This window comes from Eucalyptus grandis, chromosome 7, assembly GCF_016545825.1.
Source record: "Eucalyptus grandis isolate ANBG69807.140 chromosome 7, ASM1654582v1, whole genome shotgun sequence".
In the NCBI taxonomy this organism is placed as follows: Eukaryota; Viridiplantae; Streptophyta; class Magnoliopsida; order Myrtales; family Myrtaceae; genus Eucalyptus; species Eucalyptus grandis.
The window spans coordinates 52229366-52256108 of record NC_052618.1 but is presented as its reverse complement, the minus strand read 5'-3'; the positions used below and the strand labels follow the sequence as shown (position 1 = coordinate 52256108).

The 26743-nt window shown below is 41.0% G+C and overlaps 2 protein-coding genes across 3 annotated transcripts; both read right to left on the bottom strand.

The window, feature by feature from the left end:
• Positions 1-1346: 1346 nt before the first annotated feature.
• On the bottom strand, positions 1347-4353 carry LOC104454118 (GABA transporter 1). Of its 2 annotated transcripts, none has more exons than XM_039316820.1 (7): positions 3936-4352; positions 3119-3349; positions 2896-2993; positions 2559-2745; positions 2304-2434; positions 1964-2197; positions 1347-1880 (listed from the first exon to the last, which is right to left on the bottom strand). In XM_039316820.1, exons 1-7 carry the CDS (start codon positions 4066-4068, stop codon positions 1500-1502), a joined length of 1395 nt encoding a protein of 464 aa, XP_039172754.1. In that variant the 5' UTR covers positions 4069-4352; the 3' UTR covers positions 1347-1499. The 2 variants fall into 2 exon arrangements, with proteins under 2 accessions (XP_039172754.1, XP_010067163.2); XM_010068861.3 differs by having other exon boundaries at positions 1549-1880; positions 2267-2434; positions 3936-4353.
• Positions 4354-23306: 18953 nt separating this feature from the next.
• LOC104454117 (GABA transporter 1) lies at positions 23307-26249 on the bottom strand. Its single transcript, XM_010068859.3, has 7 exons — positions 25807-26249; positions 24984-25214; positions 24761-24858; positions 24434-24620; positions 24178-24308; positions 23838-24071; positions 23307-23755 (listed from the first exon to the last, which is right to left on the bottom strand). Exons 1-7 carry the CDS (start codon positions 25937-25939, stop codon positions 23375-23377), a joined length of 1395 nt encoding a protein of 464 aa, XP_010067161.2. The 5' UTR covers positions 25940-26249; the 3' UTR covers positions 23307-23374.
• Between the last annotated feature and the right edge of the window lie 494 nt (positions 26250-26743).

Genomic DNA, 26743 nt, shown 5'->3' with positions numbered 1-26743 from the left:
GAGTTCGAAGCCCTTGCGAAGCAAGGAGGCTGACTGAGTTACTTGGTGACTTACCTAGTGGCATGGGGTGGTGATTTCCCCATGTTGCCCCTAGGTTCTACCCGCTGGCTATCGACTTTCGGGGTTTCCTGGGTCACAAAAAAAAAGTTATGTTCACTGATATGTTAGTTTGGAGTTTTATTCTCCATTTGTTACAAATATACTGGTTGAGGTTTTTTGTGATATTAATCTACAAACGAAAATAAATTGGTGGATAAATTTATTAGAAATGTATCAATTTGAGAGGTTTTTTTTTTTTGGTAAAAAAATTAGTTTTGAGTAAATTTATTACAGATGTATTAATTTAAAATTCCTCATGGTATTATTAATTTGAAATTCGAAGCAACTCGACATGATACCACATTGTACAACGTAAATGCCATGTTTAGATACAAGAATGCTTCAGCTTCACTAACTTTCAAGAAATAAGAAAGAACTTGTTCACGTAGATGAGTAATCTAGGAAAAGACAAAGAAAGTATGTTGTTGAGGAGACTAGCAACAATAAAAAAAAAAAAAAAAAAAAAAAAAAAAAAAAAACCTGGAAAAAAAAAGACAAAAAAAATCCTTCCATAAATGTCTATGACTTTACTTAAGATGGGGTCGTGTAAACGTGGGTTTCTAGTCGATGACTTGTTAAAAACACATAATAAGGAAATCTTAAAGCATTCACTGCGCATATCAGCAGAGCAGCCACAGTCAATGCATCAATTACAGTCGCTACACGTTAGCAAACAAGTGAAAAGTCTTGGCATCGAGAGCCATCTGCCTGACCGACGCAACCGCGCCGATGGCCACCAACACCGATGGCCAATTCTTTTGGACCGGATCGGAACCGATGGTCCGGTCCAGTTCTCGGTCCTAAGACCAATGGTCCGGTCCACGGTTCCCAAAATTGGGAACCGATTCTCCCGGTCCGGTTCCCGGTTCCCGGTTCCACCTTGGAACCGGACCGAACCGGGAACTGATCACCCCTAGATAAATTTGTTGGAAATGTATCAATTTTAGAAATTTTTTTTTTGGCAAAAAATTAGTTTGCAGTAAATTTGTCACAGATGTACCAATTTAAAATTCTTCATGGTATTATTAATTTGAAATTCAAAGCAACTCAACATGATACCACATTATACAGCATAAATGCCATGTTTAGGTACACGAATGCTTCACTAACTTTCAAGAAATAAGAAAGAACTTGTTCACGTAGATGAGTATTCCAGGAAAAGACAAAGAAAGTATGTTGTTGAGGAGACTAGCAACGATAAAAAAAAAAAAAAAAAAAGACCCGGAATAAAAAGACAAAAAAAATCCTTCCATAAATGTCTATGACTTTACTTAAAATGGGGTCGTGTAAACGTGGGTTTCTAGTCGATGGACTTGTTAAAAACACATAATAAGGAAATTTCAAAGTACTCACTGCGCATATCATCAGAGCAGCCACGGCCAATGCATCAATTACAGTCGCTACATGTTAGCAAACAAGTGATAACTCTTGGCATCGAGAGCCATCTGCCTGATCGACGCAACCGCGCCGATGGCCACCAACACCGAGGACGCGGCAATGATCATCGTGTTCACCCAAAACACAAAGCGCCTCCTTGAAGGCTTGAAGGCCACGTTATAGAAAATCATGGGCAATATGAAGTCCAGGGGGACGACTCCGAACACGCCGATCAGCGCCATGATGTCCCCGAAGAAGGGCAGCATCGCGGCGATCGTGGTCGCCACCACCACCGACAGCGACCGTGCGATCAGCCTGGGCACGACATTGCGTGTCGAGAACTGGTCCATCTTCGGGTCCGCCAGTTTCTTCTCCAAAATTTCGTTGGTCGGTTGCATATATTCCTATATTCATTTCAGTAGAGACCCTGATGAACTTGTAATTAGTTGAAGAATTAGATAGGAAGATAACAAATTCTAATTCTCACCACAGTGACAGCTGATATTTGGAGGAGGCAGAAAATATTGGTCATCAATAGGAACCAAGTGGGAAGGAGTGGCTTGGTCTCGCCCATGAAATTGGTGAGAATAGTTCCTTTGGATTGATTCCCAAACGCCCAATACCCAGAGATTCCAACGCTGAAATATGTGGTCACTACGACCGAATAACATACGCACAGGCCCTTGAACATCTTGCCCTTCACCGGAGGAGCTAGAGTTGCCTATAAACCATGGCAAAAATTTTACATTATTGATTGATCCAGGTAAAGGCAAAATTCGAAAAGACGAACCTAAGAGATGATTAAATCGAGCGGTGCTCTGGAGGACCTGGATCTCGGGGATAATTCCGCTGCCGTAAGTGGTGGCGATGATGGAGATCCCATTGAAGACGCCGAAAAGGCGGTCGACCCGGCTACCAACCAAGGAGTAGTCCTTCGGCGGTGCACTCACGGAGTTTCCTGAGGGGTTGTCGAAAAAGTTGCATGATGGTCAACCTCGATTCTCATCTTAAGTGTTATAAATCATGATGTGATATGAGTATGAAATCGCAATTCATCGATACGCGCTACGCGGTTTTCTTACCGACGTCGATGGAGCCACCCAAGGCACAAGCGCTGTAAGCGAGGCAGAGGACGAGAGAGACGAGATTGATGTGCCTGAGGGAGTGGAAGGAGGGGACTTGTGCCAAGAACAGAGTTAGGCCGCCAAACATGGAGATGAATTGGTAGAGCTGCATTTTCCCATCTGGTTTATAAAGCAAGTATATGAACTGCCCAAGCAAGCATGGCAAAGGAAAAAGAACTGTGAATAAAATTAATAGAGAGAAGCCACATTAAACAAAAAAAAAATCAAATTGTATACAAGTCTATAATTAGAACCATTTTTTCTGTGTTAATTCAGGCGGAGAAGAGTTACCGACCTTGAGACTCTGTCCACCTAAAAGAGTGCAGGCAACGACAGCACCATAGCAGATAGCAAACTGTAGGGGTCCCACAAAATACTTTCCCCATGCGGGTCCTGTTAAATAACAAGCCATAGCATATAAGTTGAGCTGGGAACTCACCAATTCATACAAGAATTTAGTCGTACAATGAGGTTAATTAGTAGCCAAATTGATAGATTAATCGATCCAGGAGAGTAACCTAGAATATCGCGGGCCATGTCACGGAATCGGAGCTGGCGTTGGCCTAGATGGGCTTGCCACTCTAGGACGAGTGAGAGGAGGTTGTAAGAGTAAAATGTGACCACGGCCCCAAGAGCCAGGCACACAGTCCCGCCTGCCCAACCCAACAGGCTCATCGCAAAAGGCAGGCTTAACAGCACCGGTGCTACAATCGATGTGGTTAAGTGATAACCGCAATGCCACCATGACCCTGTCAGTGATTGCAAAACCCGTTACTTCTAGAAATAAGGATATATACTCTCTTTTAATTTAAGAAGACATGCATATTACATCTGAAACGGTTTGTGCATATTGACATGTGTAGATCATGTGCGAAAGAAAGATTATTAACGTATTTCTCCACGAAAATCTCTTCTTCCTTGTTTCCCCTTCCGCTAATATTTTATAGGCCTCTTGATTAGGATCATCGATAATCAAGAGACAGATCATGCAAAATTGTACAGACCTCGCTGGACAGCATGTTACGCGATGAATTAGAAAATGCTTGTATGAAAAGTTACAATGCAGATGAAAAGCGACTGTTTCTTTAGGGTTTTGACTATTTATTCAGTTGCCTCTTCTAGATCGGCAGGCCAATTGTCTGATCAAGCAATGGACAGTTTCACGAGCTCATTCTAAGCTCACCCCCAAAGGACATCGGAGAGTGTAATGACAGGCTTCGGACTCATTTGCTTTCCCTACAACAATGTCTTCTTGCATCACTACTAGAGAGAGAGAGAGAGAGAGAGAGAGTCCGTGTTACAAGCTAGTCTACAGAAAGGGACGAGTGCACTGACCCCGTGATTTGAGGACGAAGAGAGCTCCAGCGTCCAAGTCTTTCGGGTTCGGGCCGCCAATGAAGCCGTCGTCTTTCTGATCACCCTGCGGGATGGAGACTTTCATGGAGCTTGGAACCACCGTTGTCCCCATTCTCTCTCTCTCTCTCAGACAAACAGATTTCTTACGTAAGTACCCGGAAGAACATCATAAACACCCAGGTTTCCTTCCAAGAACACGGCACGCCATACCATCAGAACACAGAAAGAGAGCAAAAAAGCAGGGGAACTGACGATTAAGGATAGAGATGACTGAAGAAGAAGAAGAGCACGACGACGGGGATAAAAATAATGGGATCATCATATATACACGCGGGTGTGGCTCTGGCTCTGGCTCTGGTCAATCCCATCGCCTCCGACTGGTCCAGGTTCAAAGAATTCAACCCTCGTTCGCAATCCCAAGATTCGAAAAGCATGAAAGAGCGACTCCACGGCGAGTTTCCGTAGTATTATAAAGAGTAGATCCCACCGCTTTTTATGGGGTCATCTGTCGCGGTCAACCAAAAGCCTATCAATCTTTTGCGTCGGAAGTCTTTGACCAAAGTGTTGCGTGCGAGCCCGTAGAGGACCGTGAGTTTCGCAATCAAAATGACTATTCCAGCTTAAATGTGGCAGTCCCTCCGTTACATGTTCGGAAAGACCCTGATTTTGAGAGTGGCAATGGAAATGTGGATGTGCAATGAATCTTGTCTCGACCCCGACCTTGACCAAGCTCTCCAAATTAACTTAGGTTGGGTTTAATTCAACCTAAAAGAAAAGAAAAAAGAAAGAACAAAGATTACATCTAAAGAAATGCATATAACTTTTTGAAGAAAGTTTTTACAGTCTCTATATTTTATGCATTGTTTGTTTTACAATGCTTTTGCATATATATAAAGAAGAGAATCAATCCTAACAATTCTTCTAATCAAGAGACAAACTAGGAAGTTGATTGATTTAGATTTATTTATTATCTCTAATTGACAGCTTATACCAAGGATTGACTTGGCTTCCCATATTATTTGTAATTGACAGCTCATGTCAACACTGCCTCTTAAGTGGGTGGTAAGATATCTTTGATATCCTACTTAACAAATGATTGTTAAAGGCTATGCTTAACACAACCTTATTAATTATGTCCACCAACTAATCTTCAAACCGAAACCGAACCACCTTAGCCTCTAAATTTTGCTTGACACGACAAGTTTTCATAGTGTTATAAAAAGTACATCCAATCGCTTTTTATGGGGTCATCCGTCAATGTTGACCGAAAGCCCATCAATCTTTTGCGTTGGAGGCTTTTGACCAAAGTTCTACGTGCGAGCCTGTAGAGGATGGTAAGTTTCGCAATCAAAATGACTATTTCCGTTTAAATGTGGTAGTCCCTCCGTCACGTGTACGGAAGGACCCTGATTTTGAGGGTGGCAATGGAAATGTGGATGTGCAATGAATCTTGTCTTGACTCTGACCTCGACCAAGCTCTCCAGATATACTTAGGTTAGGTTTAATTCAACTTAAAAGAATAAAGAAAGAAAGAAAGAAAACATTTAAATAAACGCATATACCTTTGCGAAGAAAGTTTTTATATTCTCTGTATTTTTTTATACATCGTTTGTTTTACAATGCTTTTGCATATATATAAAGAAGAGAATCAATCCTAACAATCCTTCTAATCAAGAGACAAACTAGGAAGTTGATTGACCTAGATTCATATATTATCTCTAATTGACAGCTTATATCAAATATTGACTTGGCTTCCTATATTATTTGTAATTGATAGCTCATGCCAACACTGCCCCTCACGTGGGTGGAAAGATATCTTTGATACCCAATTTAACAAATGTGCTGTGAAAGACCCTGCTTAACACAACCTTAGTAATTATGTCCACCAACTAATCTTCAGACCTGACAAAAGGAAATCGAATCAGTTTAGCCTCTAAATTTTGCTTGACAAGATGTTTGTCAGCCTCTAAATTTTGCTTAACACAACGAGTTTCCATAATGTTATAAAGAGTACATCCCACCGCTTTTTATGGGGTCATTTGTCGCCGTTGACCGAAAGCCTATCAATCTTTTTTATTGGAGGTTTTTGACCAAAGTGTTGTGTGCAAACCTGTAGACGACGGTGAGTTTCGCAATCAAAATGACTATTCTCACTTAAATGTGATAGTCCCTCTGTTACGTGTTTGGAAGGACCCTAATTTTGAGAGTGGCAATGGAAATGTGGATGTGCAATGAATCTCGTCTCGACCTAACTTTGACCAAGCTCTCCAGATTAAATTAGGTTGGGTTTAATTCAACTTAAAAGAAAAACGAAAGAAATAAAGAAAGAAAGAAAACATCTAAAGAAACGCATATAGCTTTTTGAAGAAAGTTGTTATATTCTCTATATTTTATACATCGTTTGTTTTACAATGCTTTTGATATATATATATATATAAAGAACAGAATCGGTCCTAACAATCATTCTAATCAAGAGACAAACTAGGAAGTTGATTGACTTAGATTCATATAATATCTCTAATTGATAGCTTATACCAAAGATTGATTTGGATTTCCATATTTTTTGTAATTGATAGCTCATGCTATCGTTGCCTCTCAAGTGGGTGGAAAGATATCTTTGATACCCAACTTAACAAATGAGTTGTGAAAAGGCCTTGCTTGACACAACCTTAGTAATTTTGTCTACCAACTAATCTTCGGACCTGACAAAAGAAATCCGAAGCACCTTAGCCTCTAAATTTTGCTTGATAAGATGTTTGTTAGCCTCTAATTTTGCTTGACATGGCGAGTTTCCATAGTGTTATAAAAAGTACATACCACCGCTTTTTATGGGGTCATTCGTCATCGTTGACCGAAAGCCTATCAATATTTTGTGTCAAAGGTCTTTGACCAAAGTGCTGCATGCAAGCCCGTAGAGGACGGTGAGTTTCGTAATCAGAATGACCATTCCCACTTAAATGTGGTAGTCCCTCCGTCACGTGTTCGGAAGGACCCTGATTTTGAGAGTGACAATGAAAATGTGGATGTACAATTAATCTCGTTTCGACCCTGACCTTGACCAAGCTCTCCAGATTAACTTAGGTTGGGTTCAATTCTACTTAAAAGAAAGAAAAAAGGAAAGGAAGAAAACATTTAAAGAAACACATAGTTTTTTGAAGAAAGTTTTTATATTCTCTGTATTTTATACATTGTTTGGTTTACAATACTTTTGCATATATACAAGGAGGAGAATCAATTCTAACAGTCCTTCTAATCATGAGACAAACTAGGAAGTTGATTGACTTAGATTCATATATTATCTCTAATTGACAGCTTATACCAAAGATTGACTTGGATTCCCATATTATTTGTAATTAACTGCTCATGCCAACACCAGTCCTCAAGTGAGTGGAAAGATATCTTTGAAATCCAACTTAACAGATGAGCTGTGAAAGACCCTGCTTGACACAACCTTAGTAATTATGTCCACCAACTAATCTTCAGACCTGACAAAAGAAAACCGAACCACCCTAGCCTCTAAATTTTGCTTGACAAGATGTCTGTGAACCTAAATGTGTTTGGTTCGATCATGCTGAACTTGATTATGGAAAATATCAATTGCTGCTTTATTATTACTGAACAATCTCATATCAAACTTTGGTGGGAAATCTAGTATGGTAGCTCACATAACCCTTTAGTCACCCCTCAAAACTCCGTCTTAGTACTAGATAATACTACTACCTTCTGCTTCTTTCTCCTCGATATAACCAAGTTTCTTCTCACATGTGAAATACCCCGATGTAGACCTCCTATCCGAGATGCTACCTGCCTAATTCACATCCATAAATCCCTCCCACCTCAAGATGACTATTCTTCACAAAAAAACTGACCTTTTCCTAAAGTCGACTTCAAGTAGCGTAAAATTTGACTCACTGCATTCATGTGATCTTTACTTGGAGCATGCATAAATTGACTCACGATGCTTACAACATATGCGATATCAAGGCGAAAATGTGACAAATAGATCAGTTTCCCTATTAACCTTTGATATCTATCCTTATTGGTCGGCATCTAACCCGGATACTCCTAAAATCTATGATTTTAAATTATAAGGGTGTCAACAGACTTACACTCTAACATTCCAATTTCGGCTAACAAGTCCAGCATATAATTTCTTTGAGACAAAAAAAATACCTCATTTCGATCTAGCCACTTCAATGCCCAAGAAATACTTCAACCCTCCTAGATTCTTCATCTCAAACTCTTATGCTAGCTTCTCTTGGGGTTTTGAAATCTCTTCACGATCATCTCCTTTGATAATCATATTATCCATATATATGATTAAAGCCGTTACCTTTCCTTGATGTCGCCTTAGGAACCATGTATGATCTGACTTGCCTTGAAAATATTCATATGTTCTCATTGTTAAGCTAAAACGACCAAACCAATCACGGGGTGATTGCTTTAACCCATATAATGAACGTTCTAGCTTGCACACTATATTGGGTTTTGAGTGGCATAATAATACCTAGGTGGAACTTCCATATAGATTTCTTCATTCAAATCCTCATGAAGAAACACACTTTTCACATCAAAATGATGCAGCGACTAGTCCAAATTCATTGCAAGAGACAACAAAACAGTCACAGTATTAAGCTTTGTCACGGGGGAAAGCGTTTCTTAGTAGTCTACACCATAAGTCTGTGTATATATTTTTGCTACCAACCGCGCCTTGTATCTCTCAATAGAGCCATATGCTTTATATTTGATAGTAAAAACCCACTTATAACCCACTGCTATCTTCCCCTTTCGTAACTTGACAAGTTTCCAAGTCCTTTTGTATTTTTATTTTTATGTAATGCTTCCATCTCCTCTTTCATTGTCTGAACCCACTTGGGTTCCCTTAAAGCCTCTTGCACCCCATTAGGAATTCGGGTTGCAGAAACATTTGATACAAATGCCTTCAATGGTTCTGACAATCTCCCTATTGAAACATAATTTGCAATAGGGTACTTTGATTTCCGTTCCTCCATGTCTAATGAGTACCGACTAGGGGGCTTGCCATGATTATGCCGTCAAGTAATTTATATCCAACAACCACATCAAAATCATTACAAGAGTCACGTGTGGTAGGAGATATTACCTCAGAAGTATTCTCGAGAGAATGGTCAAGTATTGAAGAAGGAATAATTTCGAGAGAATGCTGTTCTTGAAACCGTTTATGTGCACCTTATACTAGTACAAACTGCTAACTACCTTCTATTAGAATGTGAATATCATCTCGCACAACTCTTGTCATCGACCTTGTCACAGCCCAATCTGCTACATTTTCTATTGACGGCACCATTGCTGGGGCTTATTGTGAATCAAACACAGTTCCAGCCCTGCTAAAACACCACCCTCCCACCAATTTTCCCTTTCTCGATGTATCTCCCCCTAAAAGGGATAATTGGTGTCAAGGTAGAAGAATTCAAACTTAACAAATCTCACATCCATAGTAATATGTGTCATCTTAATGATTGGGTCATAACAACGATAGCTCTTTTGATGGGTTCTATAGCCAATAAAAGCACATCGCACAGCACAAGGATAAAGTTTGGTTCGTTGGTTCGTTGGTTCTTGTTAAGATAAACATAAGCTACACACCACCACCCACCTGGGTGGCGTTGCTAACTTTGGGCCCTCTCCCCTCGTGAAGGGGAGGGGTTCGAATCTCCGGTGCGTCGCAGGGTGACTTAACCGCTGGCGTGAGTGTGGTGGCCAACTTGCGTTAGCCCCAGGTTCTTCCCGCCGGTTGTCGGCTTTCGGGGTTTCCTGGGTCACCAAAAAAAAAAAAACATAAGCTACACACCCGAATACTTTATGAGACAACATCAAGACTAGGGAAGAGAAACTTGTTCTGAAAGAACTTGCAACATGATTTCAAATTTTAGCACATAAGATGATATTCGGTTCATCAAGTGGACTGTAGCAACAATGGCAGCATCCCAAAAACGATTGGGAACATGACCACCCACTAAGAGAGCCTGCGCTATCTAAAGAACATGGTGGTTCTTCCTTTTCTATAACACAGTTCTGCTAAGGGTTCTAGGTACACGACGTCTCATGGATAAGACCATATTTTTGAAAGTAAGCCGTGAGATATTAATTAACATATTCGCCTCAATTATCAATACGAAGAACATGTAGTTGCGTCCCAAATTGTGTTAGAACACACGAAATATTTTAGAAACCTAATTTTTGTGCTTCATCAAATACAATCATGTCATATGTATATAGTCATCCACAAAAGTTGCAAACCAGCGAATTCTCAAAAGGGTGGTAATGGCTGAGCACCTCACACATCAAAGTAAATTAATGAAGAAGATGTTGCATTTTTATTGAAACTCAATGGAAAATAAACACGATGATTCTTTGTTAAGATGCATGTTTTACACTAGAATACAAAATCTAATAAACTACTGAACAACCTAGGAAATAAATGCTTCAAATATCTAAAAGGTGGGTGCCCTAATAGACAGTGCCATGGCTAGCAGTCTTTCTCTTTACTAGTAGATTGACCTCGAGTGTGGTTCACTCTACTAGTATTAAAATCATTTATGTAGTACAGCCTCTCCCTCTTAGTACCATGTTCAATAATCTCATTCATGAGGATATCATGAAATAAACAAAAATTGGGATATATAAGAACACTGCAATTTAATTCATTAGCAATTTGCCCAACAGACAACAATCGGTTAGATAAATAGGGCATGAGCAAAGTGTGCGATAAGGAGAGGGAAGGTGTGAGAACAACATTTCCAGCCCTGGTCACTGGATAGCTATGGCTATTTGCATTATAGATACTTTGTTGACATAGAGTGGTATGGCATGTGAGATCATCGGGAGTAGATGTCATGTGATCAGTAGTGCCATAATTAACAATCCACCCACTGCCTTCACCCTGATAAATACTAACAAAATCATAACTATATTTACCTTTAGAAGTTGAGATGGAAATACTAGTGGAGTCTACCTACGGAACCAAGGAGAGAGGTGAGTCCCTAGTTGCCAATGACGCCTATCCTTTTGTGACATCCTAGATTTTCGACTCTATTTTCTATTGAATAAATCGAGCATTTCATTAACGCTCCTGTAGGGCTGTTCTCAGAGCTGATCACTCTTGAGATAACTAGGTTAGCTAGGGAAAACAATAAGGATTTTTAGGCAAATAGACTTGAGAATTCGACTATGGATCGGCTTCTCGACCGTGTCTATCTTTAGAGACCATTGCGGCACAGTATAAAATCAATTAAAGATTAGAGATAGGTCGGTTCGACTAAGATGCGTGGCTAATCGTGGGTGACACCACTAAATTAGAAAATTCTCGTCGATCGGCACTAGACTGATTTTCTTATTGTTTTGGTACCATGTGTCCGTATTTGAATTCTCGAGATTTTCACGACAATCGAGAGTCGTCAATAAGTCGAGTGGGTTCATTATGGCTAGAAAAAAATCGACCACGGGTCATTTGCACTAAAAATGCCCGAAAGTTACTGGTAGCCTAGATCACGCTAAAAACGCGTCGAATGGAAATTAACCATGAATTCAAGTCTGATTTCAAAAATGGAAAGTTCTGTGGTGTCACGAATTATTTTAGGAACATTGACTCAGTCTCAGAAAATTTTTCGAAGATTCCAAGATTTTTACGGAAAATGGATTTGGACGTCATGGAAAATTTACGAAAATTCGGATGGGCTAAATTGAAGAAAAGTTGGACTTCCAAGCCGAGCCTTTGGGTGTCGGGGACTTATAGAAAATTGTACGGGATTTTCCTTCAACGAAATCGAACCCGATTTGGAGAGTCGGTGAAGAAATTGGAGAGTATTGAGTGAAATTTGGAATCTTGGCTAAGAGGGCTGCAATTTTGGCTTCAATTAATTTAATTATAGATTATCTCTCTAGAAAGTATTAGGGGACAAAGCTATTAATGCAATGGATAACAATTGTGGACTTTAAGCTTTGATCTAATCTATTTGAGCATGCAAGACCAGCTGCCCTCCACGGACGCCGCTTCTTGTTCATTTCCCTCGGTGTAACTCACTCCACGTGGGTCTCTCTCTTTTCTTTCCTTCGAAGACCGTCTGCAACTTCTCTCTCTCTTGCTGCCCTTCTCCTCCACCGTTCGAACTCCAGCGCTCATCTCACGCTGCTGCTCCACTAAGTCTTGTCTTCATGCTGGTTTGTTGACTCCAAAATCAAGCCGTGCGTCCTCCTTCAACTTCAGCAACTTCGGTCACATGCTCGCGTGTCTTCATCAGCTTCTTCAATCCACGAGTCCTCTGAGTCAATCATCTTTCACTAGAACCCCCATGGTGATCGCCAGCTGCCACACGTCCAGCAAGATCGGGCTCATCCCATCGAAGGCCAAAACCCACGATCGTCTGCTCCTTTGCTGCACGAATCCAGTCAACCGAAGCTCCTCCTTCGAAGACCTGCAACCACGCCAGCTTCCTCGCCAAATTGATTCCTCCAAGCTCGGTCAACCCAACACCGTGAAGCCCCCGTAGGATACCACGTCATCCCACCAAAATCACTTGACCAGCAAATCGCTCGAAGCCTCCACCGCTTCTTTCATTCGATCGCTGTCTCCCCAGTCAATAACAACACACCGAAACCCACCTTTGACCGACAACCCAATAGAAGCCCAGCATCTCCACTCCATCGTTAAGCGCCAGCGAAGCCAAACTCCAGTGAATCTTCAACGTTACTGCCTCAATCTGCTCAGCTTGCCGTCTCCATCTTGCCGTGCGATTCGCACGAAGCAAGCTCATGAATTCCCGACAGTCCTCAGCCCAACTATTGTCAACGGCCCAACTTCTTCAATCGATGCCGCACAAATCCACCGAGCTTTGCCGACCACCTCCACTCACGCTGGTCAACGACGCCACTCATGGAAGCCCTCATTTGACCGAAGAAATTCCAGTGTGTAGCCCATCATTTTGCATTGAAGGCAGGCCCACGTCCACGAAGCCAGCGAATTGAGTGCCACTTGAAGCTCAAAAGCTTGCAGCAGTTGGCCCAAGCTTCAGCTATTTCAGCACAACATTTTAGTCTTTCGGGCCCAGCAAATTGGCCTAGTCCAGCAATCTTCAGTCCACAATTTCAGCCCAGCGAAGAGGGCAAGCCAGCCCAAGTGAATGTCATCTTGAAGCCCAATTCAGTTTAGTTTCAAGCCCAACATCATTTGTATTTCAGCAAGGCCCAGCAAGTTTAGCCCATCTTGGGCTCGTGAAGCAAGTCGGCCCAAGTTCAGCGGCCGTTGCATTGCCATCGTGGTTTTCGATCTTCACATTTATCAAGTGAGTTTTACTCACTAATGCTTTCTTAGTATGCTAATAATGCTTAGGGTTGGTTAGATTTAATTAAGTGCAATTAGGTGGTTAGATTATGTTAGAACAATTAAATTAGTGACTTAAGGATGCATGGGGATAAGTACACTAATGGTGCCATAAGTTGTGTACGGCGCTCACTTTGGTGCCAAAAGTTTCCGTCGAATCACTTAAGTGCCAAAAAATTTGAAAAACGCTCACTTTGGTGCCAACTCAGACGAAATTGGCCGGAAATCCGACGTGGCCTTTTTTATTAATTTTTGACGCCGACGTGGCTCGTCGGAGAGCCGAAGTCAGCATCCAAACACCAAAACGACGCCGTTTGGTGTCTCCCCAATTCAAAACCCTAATCTCCGGCCGTCGCCGTCCTCGACGGTCCTCGCGCTCGCGGCCACGGCTTCGACCTCGACCTCAACCCCAACCGCGACGATGGCCACTCAACGGCAGCGGCTCGACCTCGACCCCGACCCCGACCCCGACGATGGCCACTCGGCGGCCGTAGCTCCGACCTCGACCTCGACCCCGACCGCTGCGGACGATGGCCACTCGATGGCCGCGGCTCAAACCCCGACCCCGACCCCGACGATGGCCACTCGACGGTCGTAGCTTCACCCGACCTCGACCCCGACCTCGATGATGGCCACTCGGCGGCCGCAGCTTTCAACCCCGACGACGGCCACGACTTCAACCTCGCCGAAACCCTAATTTCTTCCCTATGTGAGCTAAACGGCGTCGTTTCCATGAAGCCATCCACGTAGGACGGCAAATGACGTCGTTTTCTTAAGGAGGACCGAAACGACGTCATTTAAAGGCTTATCAATTTTTTTTTAAAAAAAAAATCATTTTGGCCGGAATCTTTCGCCGGAGGCCGGAATCTTTCTGCCGGTGGCACCAAAGTGAGCGTTTTCCTCCGATTTGGCACTTAAGTGATCCGACAAAACTTTTGGCACTAAAGTGAGCGCCGTACACAACTTTTGGCACCATTAGTGTACTTATCCCAGGATGCATGTTAGGTGGTTAGCTATAGCCATTAGGGAGTAGAGATGCTCTATTATTTATTGAATGCATCTCAGGATTTTTACCGACCCGTTTCAGGTTCCAATAAGGCAATACGGACCTAAATTGGATTTTTAATATTTATTTATTTAATTTTCGAAATTAATTATTTAATTATTTATTTTTCCGGAAATTCAATTGAGATAGTCGGTGATCGAATTTCGTGCCGATTGTCATGGTGCATCTGTTTATTTAATTGAGCTTCAATTTATATTAAATTGATTTAAATTGTGAAATTTGAGGAATTGTCATAAATTGTTTGTTATTGAATATTTGATTGGTAGATGGCCGAGTATGGGTATATAGCGCCAGTACGTTGATGAGTTATATAGTAGGGAGAATGGTGAGAGCTAACTGAGAACACTATTGGCTGAGACCAATCAGGTACAATATTATTGGACATACGTGGTTCGGTAATTGGAAGTATCGCTGGCAAAAACGGCGCCTTAAAGAACGCACATGATGACTTATAGACAAACGTGATTCGGTGATTAAGAAAATATCACTGGTGAAAACGACGCCTTAAAGAACTCACGATGTTGTCTATTGCCGATGTCACCTTGGCGAAAACGGCGCCCTAGAAAGGACACGTGGTTCGATGATCGAGGATATCATTGGTGAAAACGGCGCCTTAAAGAACGCACGGTGTTGATAATTGGTATATCATTGGCGAAAATGACGCCCGAGAAACACATGTGATTTGGTGAATGAGTACACCATTTGGGAATCATAGTATGAGTGAGAATGACCTAGAGATGGTCCGATTGACATGTAATTGACTAAGTCGATTGATCAATACTTGATCGATTGTGATGAATTGTTTGAATATCTGTGTTTAACCTTGAATTGCAGATTGGAAATGAGGCCAAGGTAAGTCCTCTGACTCGTGCTATACTTAGGCAACTGAGTAGCATATTGGTTTACTAATCGGGTCTTAGGGGGTAGAACTCGCTGAGACGTGATCTCATTGGTTATTGAATAACCATTTCAAGTCCGTAGAGGGACCGGAGGAGGATTACCTATTGGATGACCCTAATGACGAGCCAGCAGAGGATGAAGAGCTTGAAGAAAACGAAGTTAGTGAAGAAGAGCTTGAGGAGGATCGGGATGATGATCCTGAGTACAACCCGGATGAGGATCGAGATCCCATCCCTTTTGTGAACCTTGTCTGAGTGTAGATAAGTGTGAGACAAGTATGTTATGAATAGTATTGTAAATATACTATGAGTCGTGCTGTTAATGAAAGTGTGGTCGTAAGTTTCAATATGAAGAATATGGCATGCTTTTCTATCCCATTGTTTTATTGTCTAGGGATTTTATAACTACTTTCGCATGCATATAAAAATGAAAGGGTCGGCGATACATAATCCTGGGATATCGCATTCTAAAATCGACCAAGGTAAGGGATGGGTGCATGCCCGAGGGTCGAGGCGTGACACCTTTACCCTTACTTGTTGCAATCTCAGTCTTAGTCTTTTTCTTGGCTTGAAAATCTTTCCACTAATCGGGGTACCCATGTAACTTAAAACAAGTCTCTTTGGAATATTTAAGATTCCCACAATGGATGCATCCTTTGCTGGTTGTGGCTTGTACTTTGAACTTGCGTTGGACTTGCCCCCTCCTATCATAGCACTTGTGGAGGCCATACGTAGAGTCTGCTATTTTGGACCAGCCCTCAAGAAATCGTGAGCCCATCTTCTCCCCACGTGACATCATTGCAATAGCAATGGGAGCGTTCATATTAGTCAATACCACAACTTGATGCACGCCCTCTTGCCAGACTTGTGCGTAAGCTTGTTTAACTGTAGGAAGCAGTTGCATCTATAAAACATCCACCATGACCTTATCAAGTCGATTATCCTGACCACTAAGGAATGTGTAGACACGATCTTTTTGAATAGCTGTATTGTAGTGTCCGATATCATTGGGACACACCACGGGGTTAGGATGGCAAAAATCAATCTCTTGCCAAAGTCCTTGAAGATCATTGTAGTATTTTTTGATAAGGCCTCTTGCCTGCTTCAACCAAGTAACTCAATGCTTCAAATCATACACCTAAAAGACATCATTGTCGTCAAAAAATGCAGTAGCCACAGAATCCCAAACTACTTTTACAGTTAGGAATCGAATAAAATTGTTAATTAACGTTGAGTCCATGAAGTTGATTATCCATCCTTTCATTGTGGGATCCTTGGTTTTCCACTTCCAAAAGCTAGGATCGGTCGAATGAGGTTGGGGAAGATCCCAATTAATATATCCCAACTTGTCTTTGCCTAAGATGTACATCTTGACAATTTGGGACCAAAGACCATAGTTGTTGCCATCCAACTTGATAGCAATAGGTGGAGCCGGTGCCTCAACTTGGGAAGGCGATGCATGATGCTAGGTCAGAAGTTGCTTCATCGCTGTTGTTAGATCTTCAAGTATCGCCATTGCCAAAGAGCCCTCACTGGTTGATTGTAAATCAATGCATTCAGCCATGGTGAGATCAAGTCCTAGGGTTGAGTTGCTCTAATACCATAAAGAAACACATAGTTTTCTAGAGAAAGTTTTTATATTCTTTGTATTTTGTACACTGCTTGTTTTACAATACTTTTGAGTATATATACACAAAGAAAAAGAGTCAATCCTACCAGTGCTCCTAATCGGGAGACAAATAGGAAGTAGATTCACTTGGATTTCTATATTATCTCTAATTGACAACTCATGTCAACAACATATACCTTTTTGCTGGTCGTCTAAACTTTTTTAAAATATACATAAAGATTGTGAGAAAATCATGTGAATTCATATGCTATCAATATTTATCATTCGTGAAGGATGCTTTTTATAATTATTTCATGAAGGTTTTAAGTGTTTTGGATTAAAAAAAGTTAGAGCATGCGAATCTCATGAGTCCTTCAAAGTGGGAAAGAATGTTCTATGTATTAGTCACATTAGCCATATCGGTTGCCGTGTTGGTCCTTTCCTCCTCAAAATATAACCGATGGTCATGTTTGTCCCTCAAACAAGAGTTTGCACTAGTTAGGGAAATTTGATTGCTAATAAATATAGAGAAGTAGTGATAAATCCTTAAAGCTTTGATGTGTGATGATGATCACTATCTTTAAGGTATAATTTGCCCCCACTATTATTGTTGTCAGATTTAGAACAAATACACGTTTAGGATATATACCAAAACTGCAGAAAAACGAGTTCAACAATTACTCAATTCACTCTTGGAATTTCACCTTGAATGTGTTAAAAGTTGCCTGTATGAAAAGAAAAGGAGAGTTCTCATAAAAAACATTTATGAATAGTTGTGGTTATTATAAATAATATGCAAATTGGTCTCTTTTCATAGACAACCCATTAATACATCTCTTGGGAATAGGTATCTTATCCCCAACCATCACCACTTCATATCAAGAATAACTTCCTTTCATAACTACCGATAACCTTCTTTTAGGAAGAAAGGTCGCCTCTTTTCATAACCAAGAGTCACGTCTTCTTTTGATCAAGAGTCACATCTTATCTTAACCAATAGTCACGTATACTCTTAACCAAGATACATCTTTTTTTATGATAATAAACTATTTCAAGAGGGCTTTCTTTTAAGATGTTTGAAAAGTGAGGCTAACCTTGTCTTGAGGGCATAAATATGTGATTTTCATTGGGATTGAGCCAGTAATGATTGAACATGATTAGATGATCCGATGCATGTGAATTCAGTTCCACATCAATTGTTTGATGAGACGTGCCCTTATCTGATTGCTCATTGAGTTCTCTATTTGGTACAACCTTGGAAGTGGTATATATGTTCATGGGTTTCTTATTCTCAGTGAGAAAAGTAGCAAGTGGCAAACTCGTGATCCCCTTAAAAGAAAAGGAAAGACAACATTTCAAATCATTTGACCACCCGCTTAGGTTGATATGTATTCATGAGTCCAACTTGAGTGCCACGCGTGTCTTGGTGAGAAGATCAATCAAAATGCTAGATTTGGCCAAATTGTTCAACTACCCACCTATTGTCTTGCTAAGAAATTCAACACTCTTTGAGAGCTTACGTGTAGTGCCAAATACTTTGATACATGTGCCACACGAGATTAACAGGTATTGGAAAATTCAACACATGGTCAACTCTTCTGACATGCTAGTTCGAAATTTCGACACGCCATTCCAATATGCATGGGATTAATTTTAAAAGATTTCAATAAATGATTGGTCAAAATATAAATAAATAAAAATAGTAAAGGGGGAAATAAAGACTTTTTGTTATATTTGATGATGAAATATGGATTTTTTCAACTTCTTGTTAAATTTAAATTTAATAGTGGAATGTTTATCGCTTGTTTTTTTTTTTTTCATCCGAGTTCTATGGATTATTAGAATGGAATGTAGTTGAAGTTGTCAAATTGAAACGATGAATGATATAAAAAATGTTGGATTAATTTTTTTAGTGTAAATTTGTTCTAGGCTCTTTTTTTATTTATTTATTTGTGAATTTGAATCAAATTAATTTAATTGAAATAATCATAAAAATGATAATTTATCATATATATACACACACACATTTAATATACAACGTGTTCCAATGTGTTGGTGTTGACACCTAAATTTTGACGATTTAATTAATTAATTTATTGCATAGGAAATTAGGGGTTAATTTTATTACTTGCATAGCATATAGATTTAGATTGCATTTATTTTGTTATTTGCATTTTTGCATTTTATTGGACTGGTGGTAGATGGTTTCAAATTAATTGGATTAAGCCCACGAAATGAGCAAAAGCAACCCGAGCCCATTTTCGAAATTGAGATTTGAAATAATGATTTTTGGAATTTAAGAAAATCGGATTGTGATCTTATCTTTAAAAAATCAGTAGAAAATATTTAGGAGATAAGGAGAATATTATGAGATAAAAGGATTTTGTGATCCGGAGGTTATAAGCAATTTTCGAAATATTCTAAGAAGATCGCATTATACTTGCTTATAAAAAGGCAGTGTACTGCATGAGAAATGGGGGGTTTTTTCTAAGGGATTCTCTTCGTCGAAGGCTTCAAAAAGAAAAGAGAGAGAAAAAAAAAAGGTAAAAAGAAAAGGCAGAGAGAGAAGACAGAGACAAAGAGGGAGTGATTTGACCCTTACTGTTCATCGTCTTCCCAAATTCGCTGCCCCACCTCTGCAATTAACCGGCCGGCTCTTCTTCAAACACGCTGCTCTCGCCTCGCTGTTCGACCCCAGCAACGGAGCTACACCTCACCGGCGACCCAGCGTCAATCCGTCGCCCTGCCGGCCTTGCCCGCAACACCATCGCCGTTCGTCCGCCCACCGCCTGCACCTTGCTGCTTTCGCCTAGCCCAGCACCTGAAGCTTCGCCGCTGGCCCCGTTGAAGCCTGACGCCGTTGCCCCGAGGTCTAGCGATCCGACGCTCTTGCTGCCCAAGTGCTGACACCTGAGTTGCTCTGCCGTGCCGCGACCCGGAGTCCTCTGCTCGTGGCCCACTGTCCAGATCTCGCGATCCCGGCGGCCTGCTGCCACCCAAGTCCTTGCGACGACCTACGACGCCTGTAGCAGCCCTCCGCCGAGTCGGTCTCCGCCCCTGCACGCCGTTCCGAGCTTGCTCCCCATCCGAGTGACGCCGCTGTAGCACCCGTGACCAGCTGCTGCAGCTGTGTCCACCAGCCACCGAGTCCCTTCGCCGGAACTCCGACCACCGTGACTTCCTTTGACGGTGACCCACCACACAGCCACCGCCTTTGCCGGAGTTTCCCCTGCCGGACCTCTGATCCTCTGCTTTGGTGACTTGCCACGAACACGAAGCTTGGAAGAAAAAAAAAGGAAAAAGGAAAATTAGGTAGTTTTTATTTATTTATTTACTTACCGTTTTCTTTTTCTTTCCTTTTTATTTTATTCTTTTAGTGAAATTGTTCCCTTTAAATATGTGATTGAGATCCCACATGAAATAAATCCGTTTGAGATTGACAAATCCGATTTTCGCGCCAAACCGACTCGCAATCACTTCTAAAATCGATAATCCAATCTCAGTTCCTCATTTGATTCTCGATTTAATTTAAAATTGGCTAACCCAATCTTTTACGCGAGATATGGTTCGTCAATTTTTGGATATCAATCTTATCTTTTATTTGATTTGCTATTGTCAAGTTGGTTGAGTCAAATCTTATTTTCGTAAAATAAAAAAAAAAATCTTAATTAGGATTAGGTTTGCATATTTAGGATTGCAATCTTATTATGAATTTTTAAATAAAAAAATCCGAAAAAGAAAGTGCATTCATTTAGGTTGTTAGTTTTTTATTTGAATTGCATGTTTAATTATGTGTTAGTTTTAATTTCGAATTTCTTAAAGAAAAACACAAAAAAAATCATTGTGCATATTAGATTAGAATTGCATGTTTCATTTTAAATTTAGATCATCTTTTTAGATAAATTACATTTTAGATTTAGATAATATCTTAGTTTAAATTAGGATTTAATATGACTTAATCCTAGTTTAAATTAGATAGAATCTTAATCTAGCTAGATCATTTCAAATTTCATAAAATTTGTCTTAGGATAAATTAGTTGCAATTTCTAGGATAGATTGCATTTTTAAAAATAAAAAATGTCATTTGCATGTCATATAGAATTAGGTTCATGAAATGCATGTCATTTTAGTGATTATTGTTAGGTTCATTTCTAATTAGAAATTGTCCATCATTAGATTATGTCATTTAATAAATGTCGCGTGACATATGTTGCATGTCATTTTAGTTAAAATAATTTTGTACGTCATTGCATTGCATTGCACGTAATTAGAATTAAGTCATTTTGGTTAATTTAAATTGCATATTTAACAATTGCATGTTCATTAAGAGATCATAAAAATTTTATTCATATGTTTAGGACATGTTGCCATGCCATATATTTTTTTTTTTTTTTTTTTTTGACGACCTGAGGGAACTCTGTGACGCGCTCGCGACTGAGATAAACCCTGGGGAGGACCCGGCCCACCACCGCTGACCCGGCCCCCATTTGAATCGCGCAGCTGTACATTGAAATACCCGGCTCTGCTGAGTCTCGAACTCCTCCCCTTGGCGGAAAGGGTACTAAGCCTTAACTAGCGCGGCCACCGCGGGCAGTGGTCATGCCATATCATTTCATATTAGATTAAAAGCATTGCATTGCATATGGACTATATTTTCATTGAAAAAGAGGAAATAAAAATTGAGTAATTGCTTGTTAATTAGAAACCATATCTAGGGTTGTTGATATGGATTTTAATTTAACATTGCGTATGCTTTCGTAGCTTCGAGGTAAGTCCCGCATTATTTAATTGCTTTTTGGGTGTTAAATTGGTGGTTTGCGCACCTTCACGAACACCCTGGCATGTTAGGGAGATAGTTAAAATCAATTCAAGCCGCCCGGGCAAACATTTTTTCAAAATAAGAAAGAAAGGTACCGAAAGGGCGTTAGAGAAATCTAACGTAACCAAGTCCCCGTACCCAAATCTATGGTTCGTAGGAGTAAAGTAAATCTCCCGTTACTTTACTAGGGGTTTCTAATCGACCCACCAAAAATAGATTAGTGGCGACTCCTAGTTAAAATTCAATTGCATGTTAACAATTCAAACCTAAGTCGTGAATTGGTATGGAGGCTGAGAGCCCGAGTTAAGTTTTCAGGCTAATAATCCATTAGCCAAACCCTAGGTGGTTCAAACCCCAAAAATTTGGTCGCGACAGTTGGAAATCTTTATTTTTTGAGAAATAACGTGTCAGTATGTCGTGTTATATTGTGTGTCACGTGTCGGTGATAGTGCTACTTAGTTTTCTTGCGTGCCTTGGTCAATGAAATTGTTTAGAACGGAGAACCACAGAACGGTCAATGCTCTATAGGTTTTTCCTTTCGTTTTTCCATACATCACAGTTGATTTTGACTAGAAATGCATTGTTTATACATGTCTTGTACATACTAAACGCTGATATCTTCTTTGGTCTCGTTTGCATACGAAACTCTCCCTTTGCGTCGGCTAGCGACTCTCGGATTTTCTATTGGTCTCTTTTGCATTTGCTGTAAGTCTAGACGACGATGTCAATTCGCTTCCTCCTTGATGCTTCCTCCTCTGGGTTTTGACATGGCTATTCCTCTTGCGAATTTTTCAAGGCCGGTCATGCAAATCCAACCGACTGAACAAGACATCATTCGGGACGAATCAAGACAATTTCATCTACCACATCATACGAGGATCACGCCCACGCCGCTCGACTACCCGCCCGATTTCGTTCAATTTAAGTGTCGAGTGTTGACTCCATTATATATTAAGAAATCATAAGTTGTGATTAGTAGATATGTATAGTGTCACGTGATGATCTAACGAGGTTTAGGGGGGCGTGATGCGTGGAGTTATAATAATTTCCGGTATATTCTTATCTCATTATAAAATTAGGAGTCCAACTTTTTATGCTTGAGCTAGTGCGTTTTTACTAATAAATTGCTTGGCATTTAAAATATATAAAAAAAAAATAAAACTTACAAGACTTTTCTTGTCAAGCCTCTCATGATTCAAATTCGAAAATGTCGAAGATGGAGACGAGTTCAAAACTCGAGCAACGAGATTTCTCAATACAAACATTACACCCGAGCTTCCCAAGTCAAAAAATTTGCAGAGTTCAGCGGACTAGTTAACTCTAGATACCCGGATTTGGAGCGGGAGGGACTTGATTACAGAGATTTTGCAAGTGTAAGGTCTTGATTAGACAGATTAGAAGATTTAGATGTTAAATCTCTCAAGTCCGCCTAACCATACTAGTCCCTTTCCAAGTCCATTCCCTTTGATTAATTTGAAATTCAACTCGATTTGACATGAAGCCGTATCATACGGCATACGCGCCATTTTTAGATGACCCAATGCTTCATTATATTTCTAGAAATAAATAAGATAGTTGATGGACTTGCTAAACACACTCGATAAGGAAATGTGAAAACACTTTAATTGCGCGTATCATTATAGCAACTAGTGCGTCAATTATAATCGCTACACGTTAGCAAACAAGCGATAAGCCTTGGCATCGATAGCTATCTGCCTAACCGATGCCACTCCGCCGATGACCACCAGCACCGAGAACACGGCGATGATCGTCGTGTTCACCCAGAATATCAAGCTCCTCTTGGAGGGCTTGAAGGCCACGTTATAGAGAACCATGGGCAATATGAAGTCTATGGGGATGCACCCGAACGCACCGAACAGCGCCATGATGTCCCCGAAGAAGGGCAACATCGTGGCTACCGTGGTTGCGACCACCACCGACAGTGACCGAGCGATCAGCCTGGGCACGACGTTGCGCGCCGAGAACTGGTCCATCTTTGGGTCCGCCAGTTTCTTCTCAAACCTTTCATTGGTCGGTTGCATATACACCTGTATACATTTCATTAGAGATCCAAATTGATGAACTTGTAATTAGTTGAAATATTAGCCAGAAAGATGAACATATTCTCACCACAGCGACGGCTGATAATTGGAGGAGGCAGAAAATGTTGGTCATCAAGAGGAACCAAGTGGGAAGGAGTGGCTTGGTCTCACCCATGAAATTGGTGAGAACAGTTCCTTTGGATTGATTCCCAAACGCCCAATACCCAGAGATTCCAACGCTGAAATATGTGGTCACTATGACCGAATAACATACGGACAGGCCCTTGAACATCTTGCCCTTCACCGGAGGAGCTAGTGTCGCCTAAAAGCCATAGTAAAAATTTGACATTATTGATCAATCTAGGTAAAGCCGAAATTCGAAAAGGCCAACCTAAGAGATGGTTAAAACCAGCGGCACTCTGGAACACCTGGATCTCAGGGATAATTCCGCTGGCGTAAGTGGTGGAGATGATGGAGATCCCGTTGAAGGCACCGAGAAGGCGGTCAACCCGGCTACCGACCAAGGAGTAGTCCTTTGGCGGTGCGTTCGCCGAGTTGCCTGAGGGTTGTCAAAACAATTGCATAATGGTCAACCTCGATTCTCATCTTAAGTGTTGTTATTAATCATGATGTGATGTGATTATGAGATCGACATTATCGACACACGCTATGCGAATTTCTTACCGACGTTGATGGAGCCGCCCAAGGCGCAAGCGCTGTAGGCAAGGCAGAGGACGAGGGAGACGAGATTGATGTGCCTGAGGGAGTGGAAGGAGGGGAGTTGTGCCAAGAAGAGAGTTAGGCCACCAAACATGGAGATGAATTGGTAGAGCTGCATTTTTCCATCTGGTCTATACAGCAAGTATATGAACTGCACAGGCGAGCATGGCAAAGGGAAAAGAACTCTGAATAAAATTAATAGAGAGAAGCCACATTAAAAAAAAAAAGAAAAAGATCAAATTGTTTGATTAGTGAATACAAGTCTACAATTAGAACTGAAAAGTTACTGACCTTGAGACTCTGTCCACCTAAAAGAGTGCAGGCAACAACAGCACCATAACATATGGCGAACTGTAGAGGTCCCACAAAATACTTTCCCCATGCGGGTCCTGTTAAATGACAAGCCGTAACATATAAGTTGAGTTGGGAATTCACCAATTCATACAAGAACTTAGTTGTACGATGAGGTTAACTAGTAGCCAAATTGATAGATTTATTGCTCAAGGAAAGTAACCTAGAATATCGTGGGCCATGTCACGGAATCGGAGTTGGCGTTGACCAAGATGAGCTTGTTGCTCCAAGACAAGTGAGAGGAGGTTGTAAGAGTAAAACGTGACTGCAGCCCCAACAGCCAGGCACATGGTCCCGGCCACCCAACCCAATAGGCTCATTGCAAAGGGTATGCTCAATAGCACTGGCGCCACTATCGACGTGGTCAAGTGGTACCCACAGTGCCACCACGATCCTGTGAATGTGATCGTACACCTGTTACTTCTAGAAATAACCATATATACTCATTTCTAATTTAAGAAGACATGTATATCATATCTAAAACGGTTTGTGCATGTCGACATGTGTAGATCATGTGCAAAAGAAAGATCATTCACATATTTCTCCACGAAAATCTCTTCTTCCTTGTTTGCCCTTTTGCTACTATTCTATTGACCTATTGATTAGGATCATAGTTTGAAAAATCAAGAGATAAATCATGCAAAATTGTACAGACCTGACTGGACAACATGTTACGCGATGAATTAGAAAATGCTTGTATAAAGAATTACACTGCTGATGAAAATCATGCGCTTTTTCTTTAGGGTTTTGACTGTTTATTAAAGTTGCCTCTTCTAGATTGGCAGGCCAGTTGTCTGATCAAGCAATGGATCGTTCCACGAGCTCGTTCTAAGCTCACAACCCAGTGAACATTAAGAGCGAAATGACAAGCTTCGGACTCATTTGCTTTCCCTACAACAATGTCTTCCTGCTTCACTACTAGAGAGAGAGAGAGAGAGAGAGCCTGTGTTACAAGCTAGTCCACAGAAAGGGACGAGTGCACTGACCTTGTGATTTGAGAACAAAGAGAGCTCCGGCGTCCAAGCCTTTGGGGTTCGGGCGGCCGACGAAGCTGCCGTCTTTCTGATCACCCAGCGGGATTGAGACTTCCATGGAGCTTGGAACCACCGCTGTCCCCATTGTCTCTCTCTCAGACAAACAGGATTCTTACATGAGTACCCGGAAGAACATCATTAACACCCAGGTTTCCTTCCAAGAACACGGCACGCCACACCATCAGAAAGCAAAAGGAGGGGGAGGAAAAAAGCAGAGAGAACTGACGATTATGGATGGAGATGACTGAAGAAGAAGAGCACGACGACGGGATAATAATAATAATAATGGGATCATCATATGTATGTGTGGCTCTGGTCAACCGGTCGCCTCCGACTGCTCCAGATTCACATCATTCAAACCTCGTGCATCATCCCAAGATTAGAAAAGCATCAAAGAGCGACTCCACGACGAATTTAAATAGTGTTAAAAAGTAGATCCCCACCGCTTTCCATGGGGACCTATCAATTTTTTTGCGTCGGAGATCTTGGACCACAGTGCTGCGCACAAACCAGTAGAGGACGGCGAGTTTCGCAATCAAAATGACTACTCTCCACTCAGATGTGGTGTCCCTCCGTCCCGTGTTAATGTCGAAAGGACCCTGATTTTGAGAGTGTCACGGAAATGTAGATGTGCAATGACCTCAACTCGAGCCCCCAGCTTGACCAAGCTCTCCAGATTACATTAGGTCGGGTTAAATTCAAATTAAAAGTAAAGGAAAGGAAAAAAGACACAATTTTGCTGGTTGTTTAAATTTTTTTAAAATATACGAAAGATTATGAGAAGAACATGTGAACTCATATGCTTTCAATATTTATATTTACGTGAATTTTTATTTTTATTTTTTATATATAATTATTCTGCGAAGGTGTTAAGTGTTTTAGATTTAAA

Coding starts and splice junctions, on each gene's coding strand:
- LOC104454118 (XM_039316820.1), bottom strand. CDS start 4,068: ATGGGGACAACGGTGGTTCCAAGCTCCATGAAAGTCTCCATCCCGCAG. Junction 3,350..3,935: donor CTTCGTCCTCAAATCACGGG/GTCAGTGCACTC, acceptor AATCACTGACAG/GGTCATGGTGGCATTGCGGT. Junction 2,994..3,118: donor CATGGCCCGCGATATTCTAG/GTTACTCTCCTG, acceptor GTTATTTAACAG/GACCCGCATGGGGAAAGTAT.
- LOC104454117 (XM_010068859.3), bottom strand. CDS start 25,939: ATGGGGACAGCGGTGGTTCCAAGCTCCATGGAAGTCTCAATCCCGCTG. Junction 24,859..24,983: donor CATGGCCCACGATATTCTAG/GTTACTTTCCTT, acceptor GTCATTTAACAG/GACCCGCATGGGGAAAGTAT. Junction 24,309..24,433: donor GGGCGGCTCCATCAACGTCG/GTAAGAAATTCG, acceptor GACAACCCTCAG/GCAACTCGGCGAACGCACCG.